This window comes from Apteryx mantelli, chromosome 2 (assembly GCF_036417845.1).
Source record: "Apteryx mantelli isolate bAptMan1 chromosome 2, bAptMan1.hap1, whole genome shotgun sequence".
Taxonomy (NCBI): Eukaryota; Metazoa; Chordata; class Aves; order Apterygiformes; family Apterygidae; genus Apteryx; species Apteryx mantelli.
The window spans coordinates 159,217,997-159,236,416 of NC_089979.1; the positions used below are offsets into that span (position 1 = coordinate 159,217,997).

Genomic DNA, 18,420 nt, shown 5'->3' on the forward strand with positions numbered 1-18,420 from the left:
TCCATGGCTTAAGACAACTAACTCCTATTCTTAACTATTCTTAACTCATCTGTCAGGTGTAGAATAGTCCTGTCTCTGCTGTCATGAGATTTTTTTTTTTTTCCTAAATACATTTCTAATTCTAGTCAACGCAGCCAGACTTCAGTACTTTAAGTCTTCATGCAAAATGAAAGACTCCAGAAGGTGTGCCTAGCAGTAGGTCTCCTAATCCAAATCCTGGTTTTCTATGATACAGCTGTCCATGCAGGTGAAGCACAGTTATTTATGCTGTTCTTTTGAACAGCAACACAAAGTCAATGAATTCTTCTGAAGCTTTTTCTTGTAGTGGTCAAAAAGAGTCTTGTCGGTTCTTGAAGGAGAAAACTGCTAGTTTGGACCAGATTGTTTCTATGAGTACTCTGACAAACATATCTTCTAGTATGCACCTTTTTGGTGCAAAGATCATCTCAGTTAGATGATGATACATATCTGTTTCCACTGGTGCCTCAGGACTGAAATGGCTTTTAAGGCCATTCAGTTTTTTTTTTTTTTTTTTTTTTAAAACCTGTATCGATAGGCCAAAATCAAAGATGCTAGTAGTAAATCATTTAACATCTCAGAGATTAGTGGTATTATCACTGTTTTCCATAGCAATGCCAGAGCTTTTGACACTAAAGAATCTAATGTAAGTTTCTAAACTGCAAAAACACAATCATCTTGCATCAGGTTCTGCAGTCTATTATGTTTTGAGTTACTAATTAAACAATCTGTTGCATTGAATCTCCGTTCCCTTTCCAGTCATAATACAGAGTGACTTGGCATTATCCGGCCATTTATGTGTGTCCTTTGCTGCCCTTCAGTGAGAAACTATCAGTACTGGAACCAATTATTTCTCTCTCACATATATGTATTTGGAAACAGCTTATTGTTCTGAAATATTCTTATTTTATCTTTGCCATAAAGGGAAGTGGCTGCATAGATGGCCGCATAGATCCTGTAATAAGTCTTACTGCAGATTAATAAAATTGAAGTGTTCCTTAATGGAACTAAATAGTGTTCCTACTAAACTAAACAGTGATAATGATAAAGTCAAAACTCCAATCGGAGTTGAATCAATCAGCAATTTAAGAGTGATATGAAATGGAATCAATACTTGGTCGGATTAGTCCACAATGATATAATAACGTTAATGCAATATATAAGCAACTTCATAAATACTGATGTCCAAGCCTAAAAAGGTTTCATCTTTCTCAGCTCTTTCAAGCAATAGTTGAGCTTCTACAAAGTTTATTTACTAGTTTCATTCAAAGTTACTTCACAAGTGGAGGTTGGTTCTTTTCTTAACTGAAAACTTAATTTTTATATTTTAGCACAGTAAAAGCATGAAGAGCCATTAAATTTGGAGCTGTTTTAAAAAGGTCCATCCTTGCACGGGTTTAGAGCCACACACTTCCTTGCTCTGTTTCCCCTGTAGGACAGAATAGTTCTTCCATGATGATGCATGATGACCATCCAGTGTTGTGCTCTGGCGTGTGTGAGGATTACGGGTCTTTTACATCTGCTGCTTTATCCGGCTTGCAGTTTTGTTTTTTCATATTTTTATGAGAATTGCTTCTGGGTTAAATTTATCTTTATCATAAAGACTAATAATGATAGCATACCAGTTAGTGATTTTATTCTGCATTATTGCATTATTCCATATTGCAGTTTGGTTTAGTTGGTAGACCTCTTTCTGTCTCCCTTGTTTCGTTTTTCTTAACGTATTTAATATATGTTCTGAAATAATTTTTTATGTTTGCTGGTAATACTATAATCTCTTGCTAAAATAGAATATATTAAGATAAATACATATATTTTATTAGTGTTTATCTCAGCCTATACAATGAATAGTTTTTGTTTTATTTTGTTATTCCTCCATGTTCCCAATATCTAAACTGTGGTTTGGAAATGTTTCAGGGCTATATTTAGTTATAAATGTTCTTCACTGTTTTTTAATTGGGAACACTTCTATTTAACTTTTATGATACACATTTTAGATCAAAATATTAATTAAACTTGTAGGTTCTAATTACCTACAAATAGTAATAGTTTTAGAGGAAGGAGTAGTTATTAACAGTCCACTGGAGTCATTTAATTTTTTTTTAACTTCCATAGAATGCACACAAGTTGAGTTAATAAATTCTAGTATAACTATAGAACCAGTAGCTTTTTCACAGATTGACTTTCCTAAAATACCCTACAAGCTCTTCATTTCTGATTACTGCCACCTATTCTGTGTACAAACACTTTGATTCTCTTCCCAAGCAATTTACCATTCTGCTAACTCTACAGTTCTGGTAGTTCCAGAAGCAGCAGTGTAATTTGCAATCACCCAATAAATACCGCTTTGTCCTGCGTGGTATCTTTGAAGCTGCAGGGTAGCGGAAGCGGGTGGTGGCAGGGCAGCATAATCACAAAGTTGCTCTAATCGCAAAACTCTGTTCTATTTTGAAAGAAACATGTTTTACAAACTCTCTGTGCTTTATTTTTTTGATAGATCATTTTTAAATGAATTAATGGAGTGCGTTATCTCTGAAGAAATTGAAGGGATTTTTAGCCTTACAGCTACTGTCTGCATTGTTCTTATAATTAAAGGTCAGTAAAGCTATTTTTGTCCAATAAAAGTTTGTTTTGGTGTGCTACATTTTGAAAACCAAGTTCTTATCCTTTTTCCTCATTAACTGTTAAGTTACAATTTTTCTACAGGATTTAAGGTCCTATTACTTATAAATGATGCTGCTAAGCTTTGAACTCTTAATCTTTGTGTATTGAGTTTAAAAATAAAACCATTTATTAAGCTAATAAGGTCTATCTCTATATTCTGGTTTGCTGAAATACACTATAATTTGGAGAGCATAAGTTGCTTGCTTAACCCAGGGCAGTGAAAATATAAATTAATATATAACCTCTTATTTAGGAATGTTTTTTGTTAAAATGATGTTCTATGAAAATATGCAGGTTTGTTTTTATTGCTAAATCATTGCTTCCCAATTTTTCAATGTAATGATATTTCAAATAGGTAAGCACAAAACTTCACTTCTAAAGGATATTGCACCTGCCGTTCAGAGGAAGCTGATAACATGCAAGGAAGCTGCCATAGAAGAATCCAGCAGCACTGAAAGGTAAATGTGCTATGGGAAATGAACACTGACCTCTGCTATCCCCTCTCTGCAATAAATGACGTATGTAATATGGTTAGAGCACTCTGAATGACTGTGAGGTTTAAAATAGTGGGGAAAAAAAAATCTTGTGAGATATTGAGTCCAGCACAGTATTAAATTTCCTGCCCATACATTTGCTGTCTGATTGTAATCTTTGCATATTTAGTTTGTTTTCTGCATTTAATTTGAATGTTATGACTTATCCTGTATATTGCAGTACTCTGAAATGCAGTTAGCAGCAGCTATAGAACAAAGCAAGTCATCTGTTTACCATTTCTCATTACTAGAAGATTTTTCTCCCATACTTTGGTATTAGGTATATGAATCCATTCCTATGCCAATGTTAATTTTTTAACTGAGAATAACAATGACCTTAAGACCTTTCCACTGTTGATTTTCATTTTGCTCTTTGTTAGGATTTCAGTTTCATATGTGGTTGACTTGTATTTTTTTTGGACAAGTTTCTCAACGATGATTGGCTACATTGCATTTGCAATCATTTATTTGAAATCTGCATAAGGCAGACAATCATGATGAATGGTTTTGCCTTAAGTGTTTCAAAATTGCTTAAGACTAAAATTGTTTAACATTTTATCTCTGCCAAATTATTGAAATGCCTCTGGAATTAGAATACATGCAAAGTAGACATTAAAAAGGATAAAACAGAATATGAAGAGAATGTATACCAGCGGAATTTAAATAACGTAATGCATTTTTAAGTTCATCAGAAACTAACTAACAACTCAGTGGATCTACTGATTTTGCAAGATAAATAACTGAGAAGGGTAGGAACACTGCAGGAAAGAAAAATGATTTTTTTTGCATGAGTTTCTTTCCTTTCCCTCCTCACCTTGGAGAACAGAAAAGATAACTTCTTTTCCAGGAAAACGTCAAGGTCAAGATATTGAACAAGATGATACTGGCATAACTGGAGAGACAGTCAAACTGGTCATGGATATTTATCCAAAAATTCTGAGAGAATTCAGGAATGTACCACATTGACCTGCCTGTAGAGTCGTTATTTTTTTAAATTGATATCCTTAATGTTCATTCAAAGAATGGATACAAAGCAGGCAAACTTTAAATTAAAAAAAAAAAAGCCAACCTTCCTATTATTCAACTTTTTTTTTTTTTTTTTTTTGCATGGCCCTACAGCCCTGTGCACACCTCCCCAGCATACTTTTCTTGCAAATCACTGGCCTGAAGCATGTTACTCTCCAACAGTGTAGTCACTAGACATATACCTCTAAATAGGGGCTCTGCTGTGACTGAATTGGCATCCCTCATTTAAAACTAATGCTAAAGTTACGGGATGCAACTGTGTGGAGAAGAGGGTAGGGAGCCATGTGAGCTTGTATCTCTTTCCTATTATGATATTTTAGTTTGCCCAGAGGTGGTGTTTGCATCACATCAAGGAACCTAATGGCTGCACTAACTGGTTCTAGCGGTAGTAGAACTTTTAAATGAATATACAGTACCTATCCAGCAGGATATGGTTCAGAAGTGCAGGAGGTAGATTTCTTCCGGGGGAAAAAATGCCTCGTGTTCAGGACAATACAGTACAGAGGTAGCTGTGGTGTTGCTAACAAAACATGCATTCGCTCATTTACGTCTGCTATTGTATCAGAGCTCCAAAGGGAATTAAATGCAACTGTAGAGCTTTTTTAAAAGATATATGTAATCCTAAGAATTAGACCCAAAAGTCTTATGGTTTGTACCCGCTGCTTTACGTACCAGCAAAAAATGAGAAAGAAAGAGAGATTTATTTAAAACTAAATAAATAAAGTGAAAAAAACAAAATGAGCCCACACTTTGTCTCCCTTCTCTGTCTGATATAAGTAAATAAAAAACAAATATTGGTGTCAGAATAAGAATTTAGAGAGTGGTTTCTACATTAGAGGGTGGTTTCTACAGAGGACAGTGTGCCCCTGTGACATAGAAAATTGATAAAGAACAAAAAAATAGCTTCTTTTAATCAGTTATTGGTCTGTGAAAAAAACTCTTTGGGTTGGGACCTAGCTTAGAAGCAAAGCTAAACAAAAATAGATGTTTTTGTGATTTCATTTAATGTTGAGTTGCCAAGTGTTTTACCAGGATGTTTTTAAAAAATAATAATTATTTGAAAAAAGTGAGCAACAGAGTAACTTAATTCAGTTATGCATCTGTGTTGATTAGGGCTGTAGAAAAGGCTGAGAAATTAAAGTAAATCTTAACCTGAGTAAATAAAGAGGCACATTAAAATGAATAATTGCTACCACTTTAGCACACTACTGACTTTGAATTTCAGGAAGAACAGAGATAATTGTTTTAGGAATTTAAGTATGAACATACCTGCCCAGTGAACAGGGATGAACCAACCTAGAAGTTGGGACAGATGAAGAGCTTAAGTTGCTACACAGTGTTTTGGTTTCATGATATACGAATGGCTATTTTTTTATAATACAAAAGCAAGAGATAATTGCAGATAAAATTAAAAGATTGAGAATATGGACATGATAGCAAATATTTTAACCAGAATCAAATTTATGATATGACAGAATTCAGAAGGTATCATACAGAGCTTTGCAGAATTTGGGAGGATTAGATTTTTGTATAGATAAAAACATCCCCAGCAATGTTAGATTTTTTTTTTTTCCTCCTCTGTCTCTCCAGAATGGTAAACAAATTCATGCTGCAAAAAGGTTATGAGGAAGTTCCTCAGTAGTTAGGTTTTGCTTAATTAATTTATCGAGTGTTTGTACCTTCTCAGATAGATATAATGCTGGACCAGACTAGGCCACTAGTGTTTTCTGACACGCTGTTTTTAGTGCTCTGGGACCAGTGTGCTGACATATAACTAAAATGTGATTATGTACAGTCTGAAATATGCTCTGTTGTTTGAGAACTATTTTATCATTGCCTTTCCTACTCTACTTACAAACTAGCAAAATTTTAGTTACAATATGCTGCAAATTAGATTTCTGAACTTTAAGCAGAGTCTTGTAACACACAATGTTGTATTGATGCTTGCTGAAATATATTACTGTTTTTTTTTTTAACTCGTACTTAATAGTATTATTACTCTTTGCTTCTGAATACATTATTTCATAATAATTCTTTGAGGGATTATCTTATCTAATACCTAGGTATACCAGGAAATAATGAGACTCTCTAATTTCCCAAGAGATTTGGCATTTTGTGCCAGCATCTTAAATTGAGACCTGAAAGTAATCTATTATATATTCGCAGAGTAAAACTCCTGTCTGGTGGAGTACTTCAAGTGCTGCCCTTAAACAAGGAGTTCTTACACTAATTCAGAAGCAAAACTTTTCATTATAATCTAGTTTTCCCTCTCCAGCTGAGTTAGCAGTTTAAGCTGGCCTGGTGGGTCTGTTGTTTAAAAAATGCTGTTCAGTGCACTTTTAAAATTCTGGACAACATATTGTATATTGAGAGAATTTCCTCAAGAGTAATGGCACACACATTAATTCAGTTTATAAAATGCTAATATTTATTTCTAGGGGGGAAAAGAAAGGAAGAACATGAATTCAGTGCTTTAGGGACTAGAGAAAAATATACCATGCTCCATGCAGCAAATATTCTATGAAATAATACCTTTTTCTTAATATTCTGCATTTACATTGTTTAAATAGCATTTCAATATATGGGCACCAGAATTTAATTTAGCTAATGGCTGTGCTGAAAGATATTTCTTTAGTATTATCACTTAACTAGCCTCCCAAACTCTTTATTTTCCTCTCATTGCATCTGTAAATAATGATTCTTCTAAGTAACTTTTTTAATATAACTTTGTGCATGATCCTTCTGCCATCTACCCAAAAGTTAACTGTAAGGGCACCTAGTAAAATTGACTGAAATTTCTCTGTTTGTGGAGCTTACAGTTGTTCTGAATGATAGCTTGTTGTTCAGTGTGCATGGTGCAACTTTACAGATTTATTATTTTAATAGTCTTAAACTGTAACAAAAAAAAAATTATACAAAATAGCATTGTGACTAAACCCACAATATTTAACTGAGCTGTATTATGCCAGCTGAGTTCTGTCATGGTTTGAAGGCCGTTAGTGTTATAAAAGAAGAGTCATGTGGCACAAACATGGCAGTCTGAATTCAAGGAGAGCTAACACCTAATATTCTGTTAATAAAATGTAGAGTTGCATCTTGTATTTCAGGTCTTGGTGTCTCATCGTGAGTGTCCTAACAATTTATAACTGACTAACCTTGCTTATCTGGGGCATCCTTAGAGTACTTGAATAATACAAATATGGAGAAACAATACTTGAGATATACAGGTGACAGAATCTCTTGCAAAAGATTGATTGCAAATGAAGAATAAAGTATACAGCAATTAACCCCAAAATAATGATTCGGCAGGAGCCCAAAGTCACCAGTCCTGTCTTTTGGGGATATCTTAGACCAGTGTTAAGTTGTGTGAGAACGCAACTACAAAGGCTGGGTGAGGGACCAGTTTCAGGGAGCGCAAGAAAATGAAAAGGGGCTCCAGAATGGAAATTTCAGAGCTGACCTTGGGGATTGATTGAGGAGTAACGTGAAACACAGAGTCAGACTGGGACTAAGGTGGGCTTATAAGCAGCTGAATGAGGCAGTAACTAATAAGGATAAGATGGAAAGCTTGGAGTTGGCAAAAGATTAGTAGAGATAAGGAGAAAAATTACGAAGACTGGAGAATGAGGGAGAAAGGAAGAAAGAGTAGAAGAATGCAAAATGGCTATAGTATGAGATAACTGTAAAGGAATTAATGATTCATGTTTTAAAAAAGAGTAAAAATGCTGTGAAGAAAATGAATGGTGTTTTTAAATAGGCACATGATTAAATGTTAGAAAATAAAATGTGCTTAAAATGAAATAGTAATTGAGACTGAATTGTTGTAGTTGACTCTCTAGCTAGAGATGGCCAGCAGAAATATGGAAAAATTGAAGGAGAAAAAAAACAGCATTTCAAAAGTAATTTTATGAAGACAATCCTTAAACTAATACAGAATAACTTGTCAAAGAAATCAGGGGGTAGCTATATTATGAGAATCACATAGTCAAGGATTGATTTAGCATTAGCATGTCTAATTCTCTTATGCATCGTTTTGTGCAGTTTCAGAACCCTGTATGAATCATCTCTGAAATTTTTGGATGAACTTTTGAATCCTTGACCACACGGAAGCTTTTGTCACGAAAATTAAAGGAAGGAACATGTATTGTTTTTGAAACCAGAAGATTATCTTGTAAAAATATTAATACTTAACATTTATATTCTGTTATTTTGTACATTTGAAGTAGGCAAAATGTATAAAAGTGTATATAGAAATAATGTAATAGTAAAGACTTTCAAACATTTTTAAACAGGATATTCTGAATAAATTGTCATATTTGGGTGTAAGGAAAATCAATATCTTTGTATGTGTTTTTTATTTAATAATAATTATATTTTCTCAAATACTTTGAGATTGAGGAAGCACATAACCTCAGTCCCTGGGGAGATTATGAAGCATATTCATGGATATTATGGAAAACATTTCCAGACACATGAAGAACTAAATGGTGATGAGGAATTCACCAAGGACAATTCTGCCTAACCAACTTAATTGCCTTCCTTTTGTGGACGAAGAGGGAGCAATGGATTCCATTTTTCTTGTTCTTAGCAAGGCTTTTGGCACCAGCTCTTATAGTATCCTTGTGGTTAAACTGCAGAGAGAGACTGGATGGGTGGAACTACAAGGTGAGTGGAAAATGAGCTGGACATCAGGCTTGAAGAGCAAGGGTGCTGTACAGTCCAGCTGATCACCTGTCACTAGTGGCCTTCCTCAGGGTAGATACTATGGCTGATACTGTTCAACATCTTCATTTTAAAACCTGGGCAATGGGATGCAATGCAACCTCAGTCAGTTTGTAGATGACACCAAGTTGGGAGCAGTGGTTGATATGCCAAAGGGTAGGGTTGCCATTCAGAGGGATCTTGACAGGCTGGAGATAAGGGCTAACATAAATCTCTTGAAGTTCAACTAAGACACATGCAGTGTCCTCCATCTGGGATGGAATAATCCCGTACACCAGCATAGGCTGGGGGCCACCTGCCTGGAAGATAGTTCTTCAGCAAGAACCTGGCTGTGCTGGTGGACAACTTGAACAGGAGTCAGCAGCGCATCCTTGTGACAATGACGTATGACCACAAACTGGGCTGCATTAGCCAGAGCCTAGCCAGGAGGTTGAAGAAAGTGATTATTCTTCTCTGCTTGCTGTTTGTAGGGCCACATCTCACTGGATTACTGTGAACATTTGGGTTCCCCTCTACAAAAAGAAATGACAAACTGGAGTGAGACCAACAGAGTGCCACCAAGACAGCTAGAAGCTGGAGCACGTGGCAAGCAAGGAGAGGCTGAGGAGTGTTCAGCCTTGAGGAAAAAAAGGATAAGTGGGTAAGGGAGGATCTTACTGCTGCCTTCACCTGCCTAACAGGGGATTAAGGAAAGGCTTCTCAGAGGCGCATAGCAGGAGAACAAGAGGCAGTGGACAGGAATTTCAGCAAGAGAAATTCATGGTGGACATAAAGAAAAGCTTCATGAGGAGAGTGAATTGAAACTGGAGACTGAATTAGAACAGGTTGCTCAGAGAGGCTGTGGAACATCCATCCTTGGAGATGTGCAGAGCTTGAACCTGACTGAACAAGGCCCTGACCAAGCTGATCTAATTTTGATGTTAGTCCTGCTTGAGCTGGGGGTTGAACCAGATTACCTCCTGAACTTCCTCCCAAACTAAATTACTCTGATTCTATTACAAGTATACTGGAGGGGAAGTGCCCCAGATATTAAATATATATTTGATAAATACATAAGTTAAATTGTTCTATATTTTGCTATTTTTATAAATTAAGACTAATGATGCAGACAATGCAGACATGTAAGCCCTTATTTGACTTTGTTAATGCAACCAGATGCTTTCCTAAGGCTAGTAATAGAATGTTGATTGCAGATTAAGTTATTTTGCCTTAACTAAGGCATCTATAAATTAAACGTCTGAGCTCATAATGCTATATTTTTGTCTATTTTAGAAGATCTATTAGATATCTTTAGAAAATGATTCAACTACAGACTGTAAAAGGACCAGTTTAGACTTTGGATATCTAACTCCTAGTTATCTACAATTAACAGAGATGATTCCCCCACCTTGCGTCTAAACAAATGGCTCGCTGAGGTCACCAGTGTATTACTGAGTGGCACTGAAATTGCAATTAGCAAGTTTAGTCAACTAAGATGGACTCTTCATTCTTGATTAGGATTTCTGCACAGTGCCTTACCCCTTTGCAAATCATCATCTAAATAAATAGGCATCTACTGTGCTATTTTTTTTCTGTAGCAGGAATTCATAAGATTTTTTTCTAGTATCTCTGCTCTCTCAAGTGGAATAAACTACCTTTTCCCTGCTTTACGCTAAATTCATATTTAGCCATAGTGCATACCAACTTCCCTACCTGGATAAAAGCTTATTTAGTTGCAATGTCTATATTTAAAAACAATCATATCCTTTCTAAACAATTGTCAGACTTTGCAATAGGAAAATTGGTATGTATACGGATAAGCAAATTCCAGAAGATTTACATTATCCACAACAGTAGCCTGAGCCAAAAAGACTAATGCTGCCACAGCAGGTATCTGTAGATCTGCCAAATGTTTATCTATCAACATCTTTAAAAAACTGTGTTCTTTGGCCTTCATTCTTCTACATCTCTTAACAGGCAGGTGTTCCAGTAATGACCTTTTAAATCTTCTAATTATACAGATTAGTTAATGAATATGTAAATCACAGTTTCTTTTTTCTGCTTCTCATTCTTTCACTATTTGCTCATATTAGAAGAGAATCCTTATTGTCTTGTTCTTCTTCAGTGTATTATACTGCTCTTTCAGTGGTCACTTCTCATGGAATATCTGTTACAGACCAATATCCCAGAGCCTGAAAGAAATAAAGGTAACTACCAACATGACAAAAAATGCAGGTTTCTTCTGAAGAAACTCAGAGGTGATATTGCTAGGAGGGGTTTAAAGTGAACTTCTGACCTCCTAGTCGCTGGTGCTTAAGTGATTCTCAAGAGTGTTGAACTAGTTTTCTGCTAGCAGTGCAGCTGGTAAAATTCAGCTCGAGTTTTAGTCCAGCTATATTGTAACTGCTTGGACAGAATAAAAACCGTTGGCTTTCTGCAGCAGAAGTAATGACGTTCTCAGGATTTCTTGAGCCCAAGTCTGTCAGGGCTTTCTCCTTAGGCCTTTGTAGCAGACTTCACAAGGCCTTTGCAGCAGACTTCACAACAATACAATAGGAGTTCTAGGTTTTATTCTCTGTTCTCATTGCAAAACTATTTAAGTCTTGCAAACATGTTAAATCTATGCATTTTTCTTCTGTTTTCAAGATAAAGTAGTACTGAATTATCTTTTGGAAACCTGCAAAGCAGAGAATTGTTTTATCTTATTAATTTAAAATTTGAGGGAGAGGGGTTGGTTTTTGTTTTTCATTTTAGGGTAATTTTGACCTTCAGAACAGTTTATTCAGCTAGCTGCACTATACAAACTGCATGTTTGAAAACTTCCTGTAATTTTAAGACAGCTCCTTTGAGATTTATTCAGCCTTTGCAAGAAATTGAACTTGGCTTTGATTAATAAAATTGTTTGAAATATGAAGAAGAGATGCTTTTCGAAGATATTCCTTTGAGCAATTTTGATTTGTACTTACTGAATTTCCTAGTCACAGCTGTGCCTGTTAGTGGCATACCTATTAGCCTTTCCCTTCCTAGTATTAATATTACTGAATAAAGAAATAGTCTTTCCTTTAAACTCTTGTTTTCCCCAGTCAAGTCTTCTATGTTTAAGCTTTATTTGTAGGGTCTTCCCTTTTCTGATGACAGTGTTCATTTGCTCTGTTGTCTGGCTAAGAAACAAAATCCAGTAGTGTTCCATCTGTCACAGCTTCAAATTATGAGCTAAAGAAAAGCTAGAAGAAGCTCTCAAGCTTCTTAGGCAAAAAATGTCTCTGAGTATGGATTCCACTCCAGACCTTTCATACTCGCCATGGAAAAGAAATCTGCCTCACATCTGCTCCTTACTCAAGCGATAGCCGCAAAGCGTTTTGCATTTAAACTCACATTTGCTGTTGCTATCGCTTGCTTTGAGGTCTTCCAGCTTGGAGAAGGATACCAGAGGGACTAATGTTAGCACTGCCCCAAGTCTGAAGGGTCAGCCTGCGTTTGCTATTTCTGGTAAGAGAGGAGGGAGGAATTGAGATGAAAGCAGTAGGCTGCACAGGTTTCTGCACAAATACAATGTTAAGCTTCATTTGGGGCAACTGTTGAGAAACCTTGCACCAGGTTAGTGAAGTGCTTGCCTGGATCTGCCTTCCTCATTCCTTCCTCTTCTGTCTAGTGAAATGCTGAGGGCCAAAACTGACAAGTCAAAGAAGAATCATGATAACATCTGGAATGTGAAATTAAAAGAAACAAAGAAACACCAGCTACCTGTAATATTATTTCCTAATTTGCTTTAGTCTGTTGTCAACCAAGACCATGTACAATGTCCTGCCATGTCTGTTCTAGGAGTACTTATAGCAGCAGCTGCCCATTTCAGTCAGAAGAGCATGACTTAGTACCTACAGCTTGACAAGTAGCTGGTCAAGGGCAGCTTTTGTGAATAGCTGCAAAGCTCCCCACAGATAGCCAGCAGTTCTCCAGTTTGTGCAAGCCCATAGCAAACAGGCACAAATCTTGCCTAACCTACTTCAGACAGTAGAGTTCTTAGCATGGTCCTGAGCTGTGTTTAGCTGTATAGCCCCTTGTCTCAGCATGATCCTAGGCACAGTCCCATGCTTCAAATGGCTATGTAATTTTATTCTGAAATTTGCTCAACAGTCACTGGGATCTTTGCACCAGGTTATGTTGTTTGGCGTAAGTGTGTCCTTAGTCTTCTCTAAAAACATAGAAGCATCTCTTCTGTTCCACTTCATGATTCCAGAAAAAAATGCAAAAATTGTATGCATTCATGTTGAGGAAATTTAAACAATGGAAATTTCGCTCCTATTTCCTAGTCTGCATTTTTTCACAAAGGATCACAAAAGCAGCTCTGCTACTATTATTTTCTTATTGCTTATGACTCTAGTAAATAGAAGCTGTTACCAACTTTTTCTCCTGTGTCATTTTTTTACCAGAAGACCATGTTGCTTTCAGCAAAATAACTTAGTTCTCAAATACATGACTTTACGCTTATTTCATGCTATTTCTATTTCTACAGACTTCATGATACTAAATTGTTCCAATGTAAAATTCTGATCCTTTGTTTGATATTGCTGCCAACTTTGTACCAGTTTCAAATATATATTCAAATTTAATTAGTTCATGCTTGGTTTTTGTCCTGTCATTAATGAAAATATTAAATAAGATGCCTCTCCAAAGCATCATTAGTAATTCCTTTCAGCCTAATCTATTTCTCTCTTCTGTTCAATTAGTTCCTGACCCATCTTACTATTCCTATAATAATCCTTGCCCCAGTTTAATAATTCTTTATATACTGCAGTATATACAGATTCTTTGTTGTAAAGCTTTATGTTTTAAGTACACTTTAGCAGTCCTTGCTGGAAAGGTACATGAATCCAGTATATCCATATGTCTATATCAAAGGACATAGAGGCTAGAACCAGTCCAACCTCCTTTCTGGTCATCTGCAATGTCTAATGCCATGTGTTTCCTGCCCTCTGGGGCAACATTAAACACTAACATAAACTGTTTGTGCTAGCTCAGCTTTCATGTAAATAAAAAATATTGATTTCACTTTTTGTTTTGTTTTGCTTTGTTTGCTTGTTTCTTAATGTACCAATCATTATTCACTAATTGCCTAAAATGGTACCTGCGTACCAGCTTAATATGAAATCTAGGCTTCACACACTGGCCTTTCTGAAAACTTGCCATGCTTATTAAGAAAGGGTATGTATTAGATACCTAATCTCCTCAGAATGGCATCTAAAGGAAAAATGCAGTATCTGTAAGAAGGCACAAATCCAATTAGACCAATCTAAGAGTACATAAAAAAAAGTGAATTTAGCCCACGCTCCAGGCCATTTAAGGACAGTGTGACGCAAGTTCTCTCACTGCTCCATTGAAGAAAAAACTCCTTTTACTGAGGCAGGTCTTTTACTGACCATAATGGCAAAAGCAACGTTCGTTCTTACACCGTTCTCTAAGACTGCACGCTTCTGGTATGTAAGATAAAGTGAATGATTTTACTCTGACTTTTTCCTCAAATCCAGACAAAGAGAGGTTCTAAGCTTGTCCGCTATTTCATAAAACTGAACATCCTTCATGGCAAAAATAGCATTCCCTTTCCTCCACTCCCCGTCCCCAGATTCTCTAAGATGGATCATTGCTCTTGATCTGCAGTATGGCTATTTTCATGTGGCTGCTCACCCACCACACTCAAAAATTTGTTTTGCAGTGAAAGCTGGGTTTGCCCCTGCCTTTGGCTGGTCATGAGGCCCAGCAGATGAATTTCCCCCTGTAAAGAGCAACTAGGGGAATTCTCAGTGTGATTACCACGACTGACTACCTTCTTCAGAGAAGTCCACACTGCAACAATATTCAAACTCAAGGACAGTAGCTTTAGACTTAGCCTGAGACTTAGACTGCATGGCATACTCTATGTGAATCAAGAACTATACCATATATGAATCAAGAAACTGCTTTTAAAATAAAAGTTAAAGATAGGGGTACTAACTTTTAGTGTTTATTGGAATTTTTTTTTGTTTTTACTTTTTCAGATGTCTTCTATCAGCAGATTTTAAAAACTTCAGTTCTATTAAGACCAAAAAAGAACTGTTAAACCAGTCTAACTGCAGTGAGACTGAGAACTGTTTGATGCAAGGAGAGATGTTATCAAGGGATCTGTTTAGAGCCTCCAGATTCTGATTTGATCTATGCAGGAATAGATGCTAATATCTGGCCTCTGAGCCACGGCAGGTCAGCCTGCCTATGGGGAATTCTTATCATCCCAGTTAAGATCACAGAGCCTTGAATTGCCTGAGCAGCACATAGTGATCACAGAATGTAGCTTGTAGCTTTTAATTTATCAGTGTATCATGATTTGTTGACTGAATGGCTAAAAGCAAGCTCATTTCAATAAGATCTAATATTAGAAAGTACCCTGCACTCTCTGATGAAAGACAATTAATGAAATTAGGCAATTAGCATTCTGGACAGGTGTCATGTTTTTGACTCCTTAATGTTGACTTTGGGGAAAAATATATATGTAGAAACACTTTTTAAAAAAATTCTGGTGAGGGGAAGAGGAGAATTCTTTTTTCACAACCCTACTGTGAAGACCATCTTCGTCCCTTCAATTCTTACCCTCTCTGTTTGAGTTTAGGACAACTCTTTTATTTCTAATTTTATTGAATTTCTATTGAATGAAAAAATGCCTGTTACAAAGTATATTTCTTTCTTGGTATTCTTTCTAACTTTGTGGATTTCTTTCAAGCACAGAGGACCAAGTCCAAGCCCGCACCCTCGATAGTTCCTAATAAAGTATGCGGGGCAGCTGTGAAGAAAGGAATTTGCCTTGACAAATCCTAGCTCCGGATGTCTTCTCTGCCTCTCACTGGACTTCTTTCTGGCTGCTGTTGCTCACTTATCTTCATCTGCTCCAACCAGTGGGTGGAATGCCAGCCATATCATCACTGGTTGCCCCCGTGTGTTTTCTGGGGTAGGAGTTGTGGACCCCATCATAATTTTCTCAGACAAAAGGTGCTAATGGCAGGTTTGTGATGGCGTTGTGATTGCTATAGTGGCCTGTTTTTTCCAAAGCTAATAGTTGCTCATGGGTTTCACTGAGCACAGTGGATCAACATTTATTGCATAAGAAGAGAATTCTCCTTGACTAAACCACTTGGTCACATGGAGCAGATGGTTCCATTTTACAGAGCAGAAACGTTCATGGAAAATGCTCAGCCTAGGAGGAAGATTCCCTTGAGAAGTCAAGTAAGTGTTTTTGTTTGGTCTTTGATGCTGTATCAGAACCCTCTGTACTATAACAGAGAGCAAAAGGAAGGCTTTTTAAAATAGTGATTCACAAAAGAACAAAGAGCATCCTGCCTCTTCTATTATTCAACTTCTAATAGTTTTACCAAAACCTATGAATATTCTTAACATAATCTTGTATTTACAAAGATACAGAAAGTAATTTTAGTGCAGTAAAAATAATGTTCCTTTTCCCAGCTGTCATTACCATGAACTTTTCCCACATTTCTTTCCTGGTCACAGCATATCCTCAGTAACCTTCCTTTAAAAGAAACACACCATATGCAATGGCCCAAACAGTCTCGTACTCTGAGATATCAGAATGCCCTTAGGCAAGACTGTCTGACTTTTCAACACTAGACACTGTGCACTTCATTTATATTACTTGTTATTCAAAATAACCCATGTCAATAAGCATCAAGCTAAAAAAATAAAGTGAAAATAAGCGGAGCTCAGTTCTTCTTTCTGCATTCTAAATTGCTGTCTAACATATTGCTGAATTCTAGATTTCCTCCTAGTATTTTTCTCAATGATACTCCAAGTTTATAAACATACAATAGGTATCGCAAATATCCTAGCCTCCAAATCACCACCAGGTGTGTCTATGTGTCTATTACAGTAAGCAGAAGAACACTGTCTTCCAGAAAAAACAGAGAGGATAAACTTAACCCCAAAACATATCATGTCTTCAGTAATAAGCAGCCAAAGAGAGAGACGCACTGTAGAAGAAAATGGGGAAGAGCACAAATGGCTTCTTGACCATTTTTCCGTATGTTCTTATTCCTGTATTCATATGACCTGATGGAGTCTGTGGAGCAGTGGTCTCTGCTGGCTCCCACACCTCAGTGGTCTTCAGGTCTCCCACGTGCAGTCGTACAGAGGTGAGCAGACCCAGCTACCCAGTACCTCCTCTCACCATCACAGCAACAGGCTGGAGATGCAAGCGTTCACACTCTGTGCTCTGTGAAATCAGTTTCTCTCTTGTGTGTAACATATGAAAGCATGGTTTAAGAATGTTATTAGAATACAAAATTTAGGCACTCAAAAGTCAAGAAGTATCAAAGATATGCACAGCTTTAACCTCACCTCTGAGCATGTGCAGAATGATGTTATCTTCAATTACATTAATACATGCTCCTTATTTCACACAAACTGTTCCTTACTCAGTTCTCAGCCTCTGGCTGCTCAACAGATGATTCAAAACCCTTGCTGTTGACAACACAGCAAATATTCAGTGCTTTTTCTCCCCTCGTTGTTCAACATATAGTTCTACACTTAATCTGCTGCATGCTATTCAAACCCGGCTCCGAGGACAAGAATGCTCACTTCCACAGTGGCGTTACTATGGCACTATCCACAGCAGTGCTGGAGAGTTTCACAAAGAATGATTCATTTATCTTCCCAACTCCCTGTAGATTTTCCTGTCTCCATTTGACAAACGTATAGTGAGATGAAGTTAAACAATTTCTACGAATTTTGGGAACTCAGCATGCAGTGTCACGTTATGTAACATTTGTTAGCACAAAGCACAGCTCTTACTGTCTGCAGCTGCAGTTGTGGGCGCTTAAGCACGCTCTGAATTAGACTTCAGGTTACCAAGTCACACACAGGACACACAGAAAAACGAGGTATGCATAAACAGAGCTCCCCGGGTTTATTAATTTACAAGGTAAATTAATTTACAAGGTAAATTAATGTGTGTGTTATAAATATGTAATATAAAAGAGTAATAAATGGCATTTAGAGAAATGGTGTTTAAGTCACAATCTGAAAAATAGTTTTTGAGTAAGATATATGTTCAAACTAGGTATTCAGAAATAGTCTCCAAATTTAAAAGAATTAGCTCACATTTTCTAATAGCAGCTAGATTCTCAAAATTATGTATGTTATGAAACAACATATATGTGTGTGTGGTCTGATAATGTTAGGCAATATTAGTTCAAATGTGTGTAACTGTTAAAGAGACACCTTTTATTTTTAATGGACCAAAATGAGTTTCTAGTTGCTGAAACTTAGCTGAATAGTATAAATTGGTATTTTAGCTGAGGGAAGACAGAGTCCTATTTTAAGATGCTAACATCTGCAAGAAAAATAAAAATTAGTTGGAAATTAACCAAAGGGTTCTGACAGCTACACAGAAAAATCTGTTTAATGTTGTTTTGTTCGATATCTGTGCTATAATATATACAAG

At 36.5% G+C, this 18,420-nt stretch overlaps 1 protein-coding gene across 1 annotated transcript in view; it reads left to right on the forward strand.

The window, feature by feature from the left end:
• Nucleotides 1–8,577, forward strand: part of NCAPG2 (non-SMC condensin II complex subunit G2) — a 52,066-nt gene extending 43,489 nt beyond the window's left edge. Inside the window, exons 25-27 of the mRNA XM_013952585.2 lie at nt 2,516–2,613; nt 3,038–3,140; nt 8,283–8,577. Of these exons, the coding sequence (XP_013808039.2) occupies nt 2,516–2,613; nt 3,038–3,140; nt 8,283–8,340 (259 nt within the window). The 3' untranslated portion in view covers nt 8,341–8,577. The remainder of the gene's footprint in view (nt 1–2,515; nt 2,614–3,037; nt 3,141–8,282) is intronic.
• Nucleotides 8,578–18,420: the final 9,843 nt, after the last annotated feature.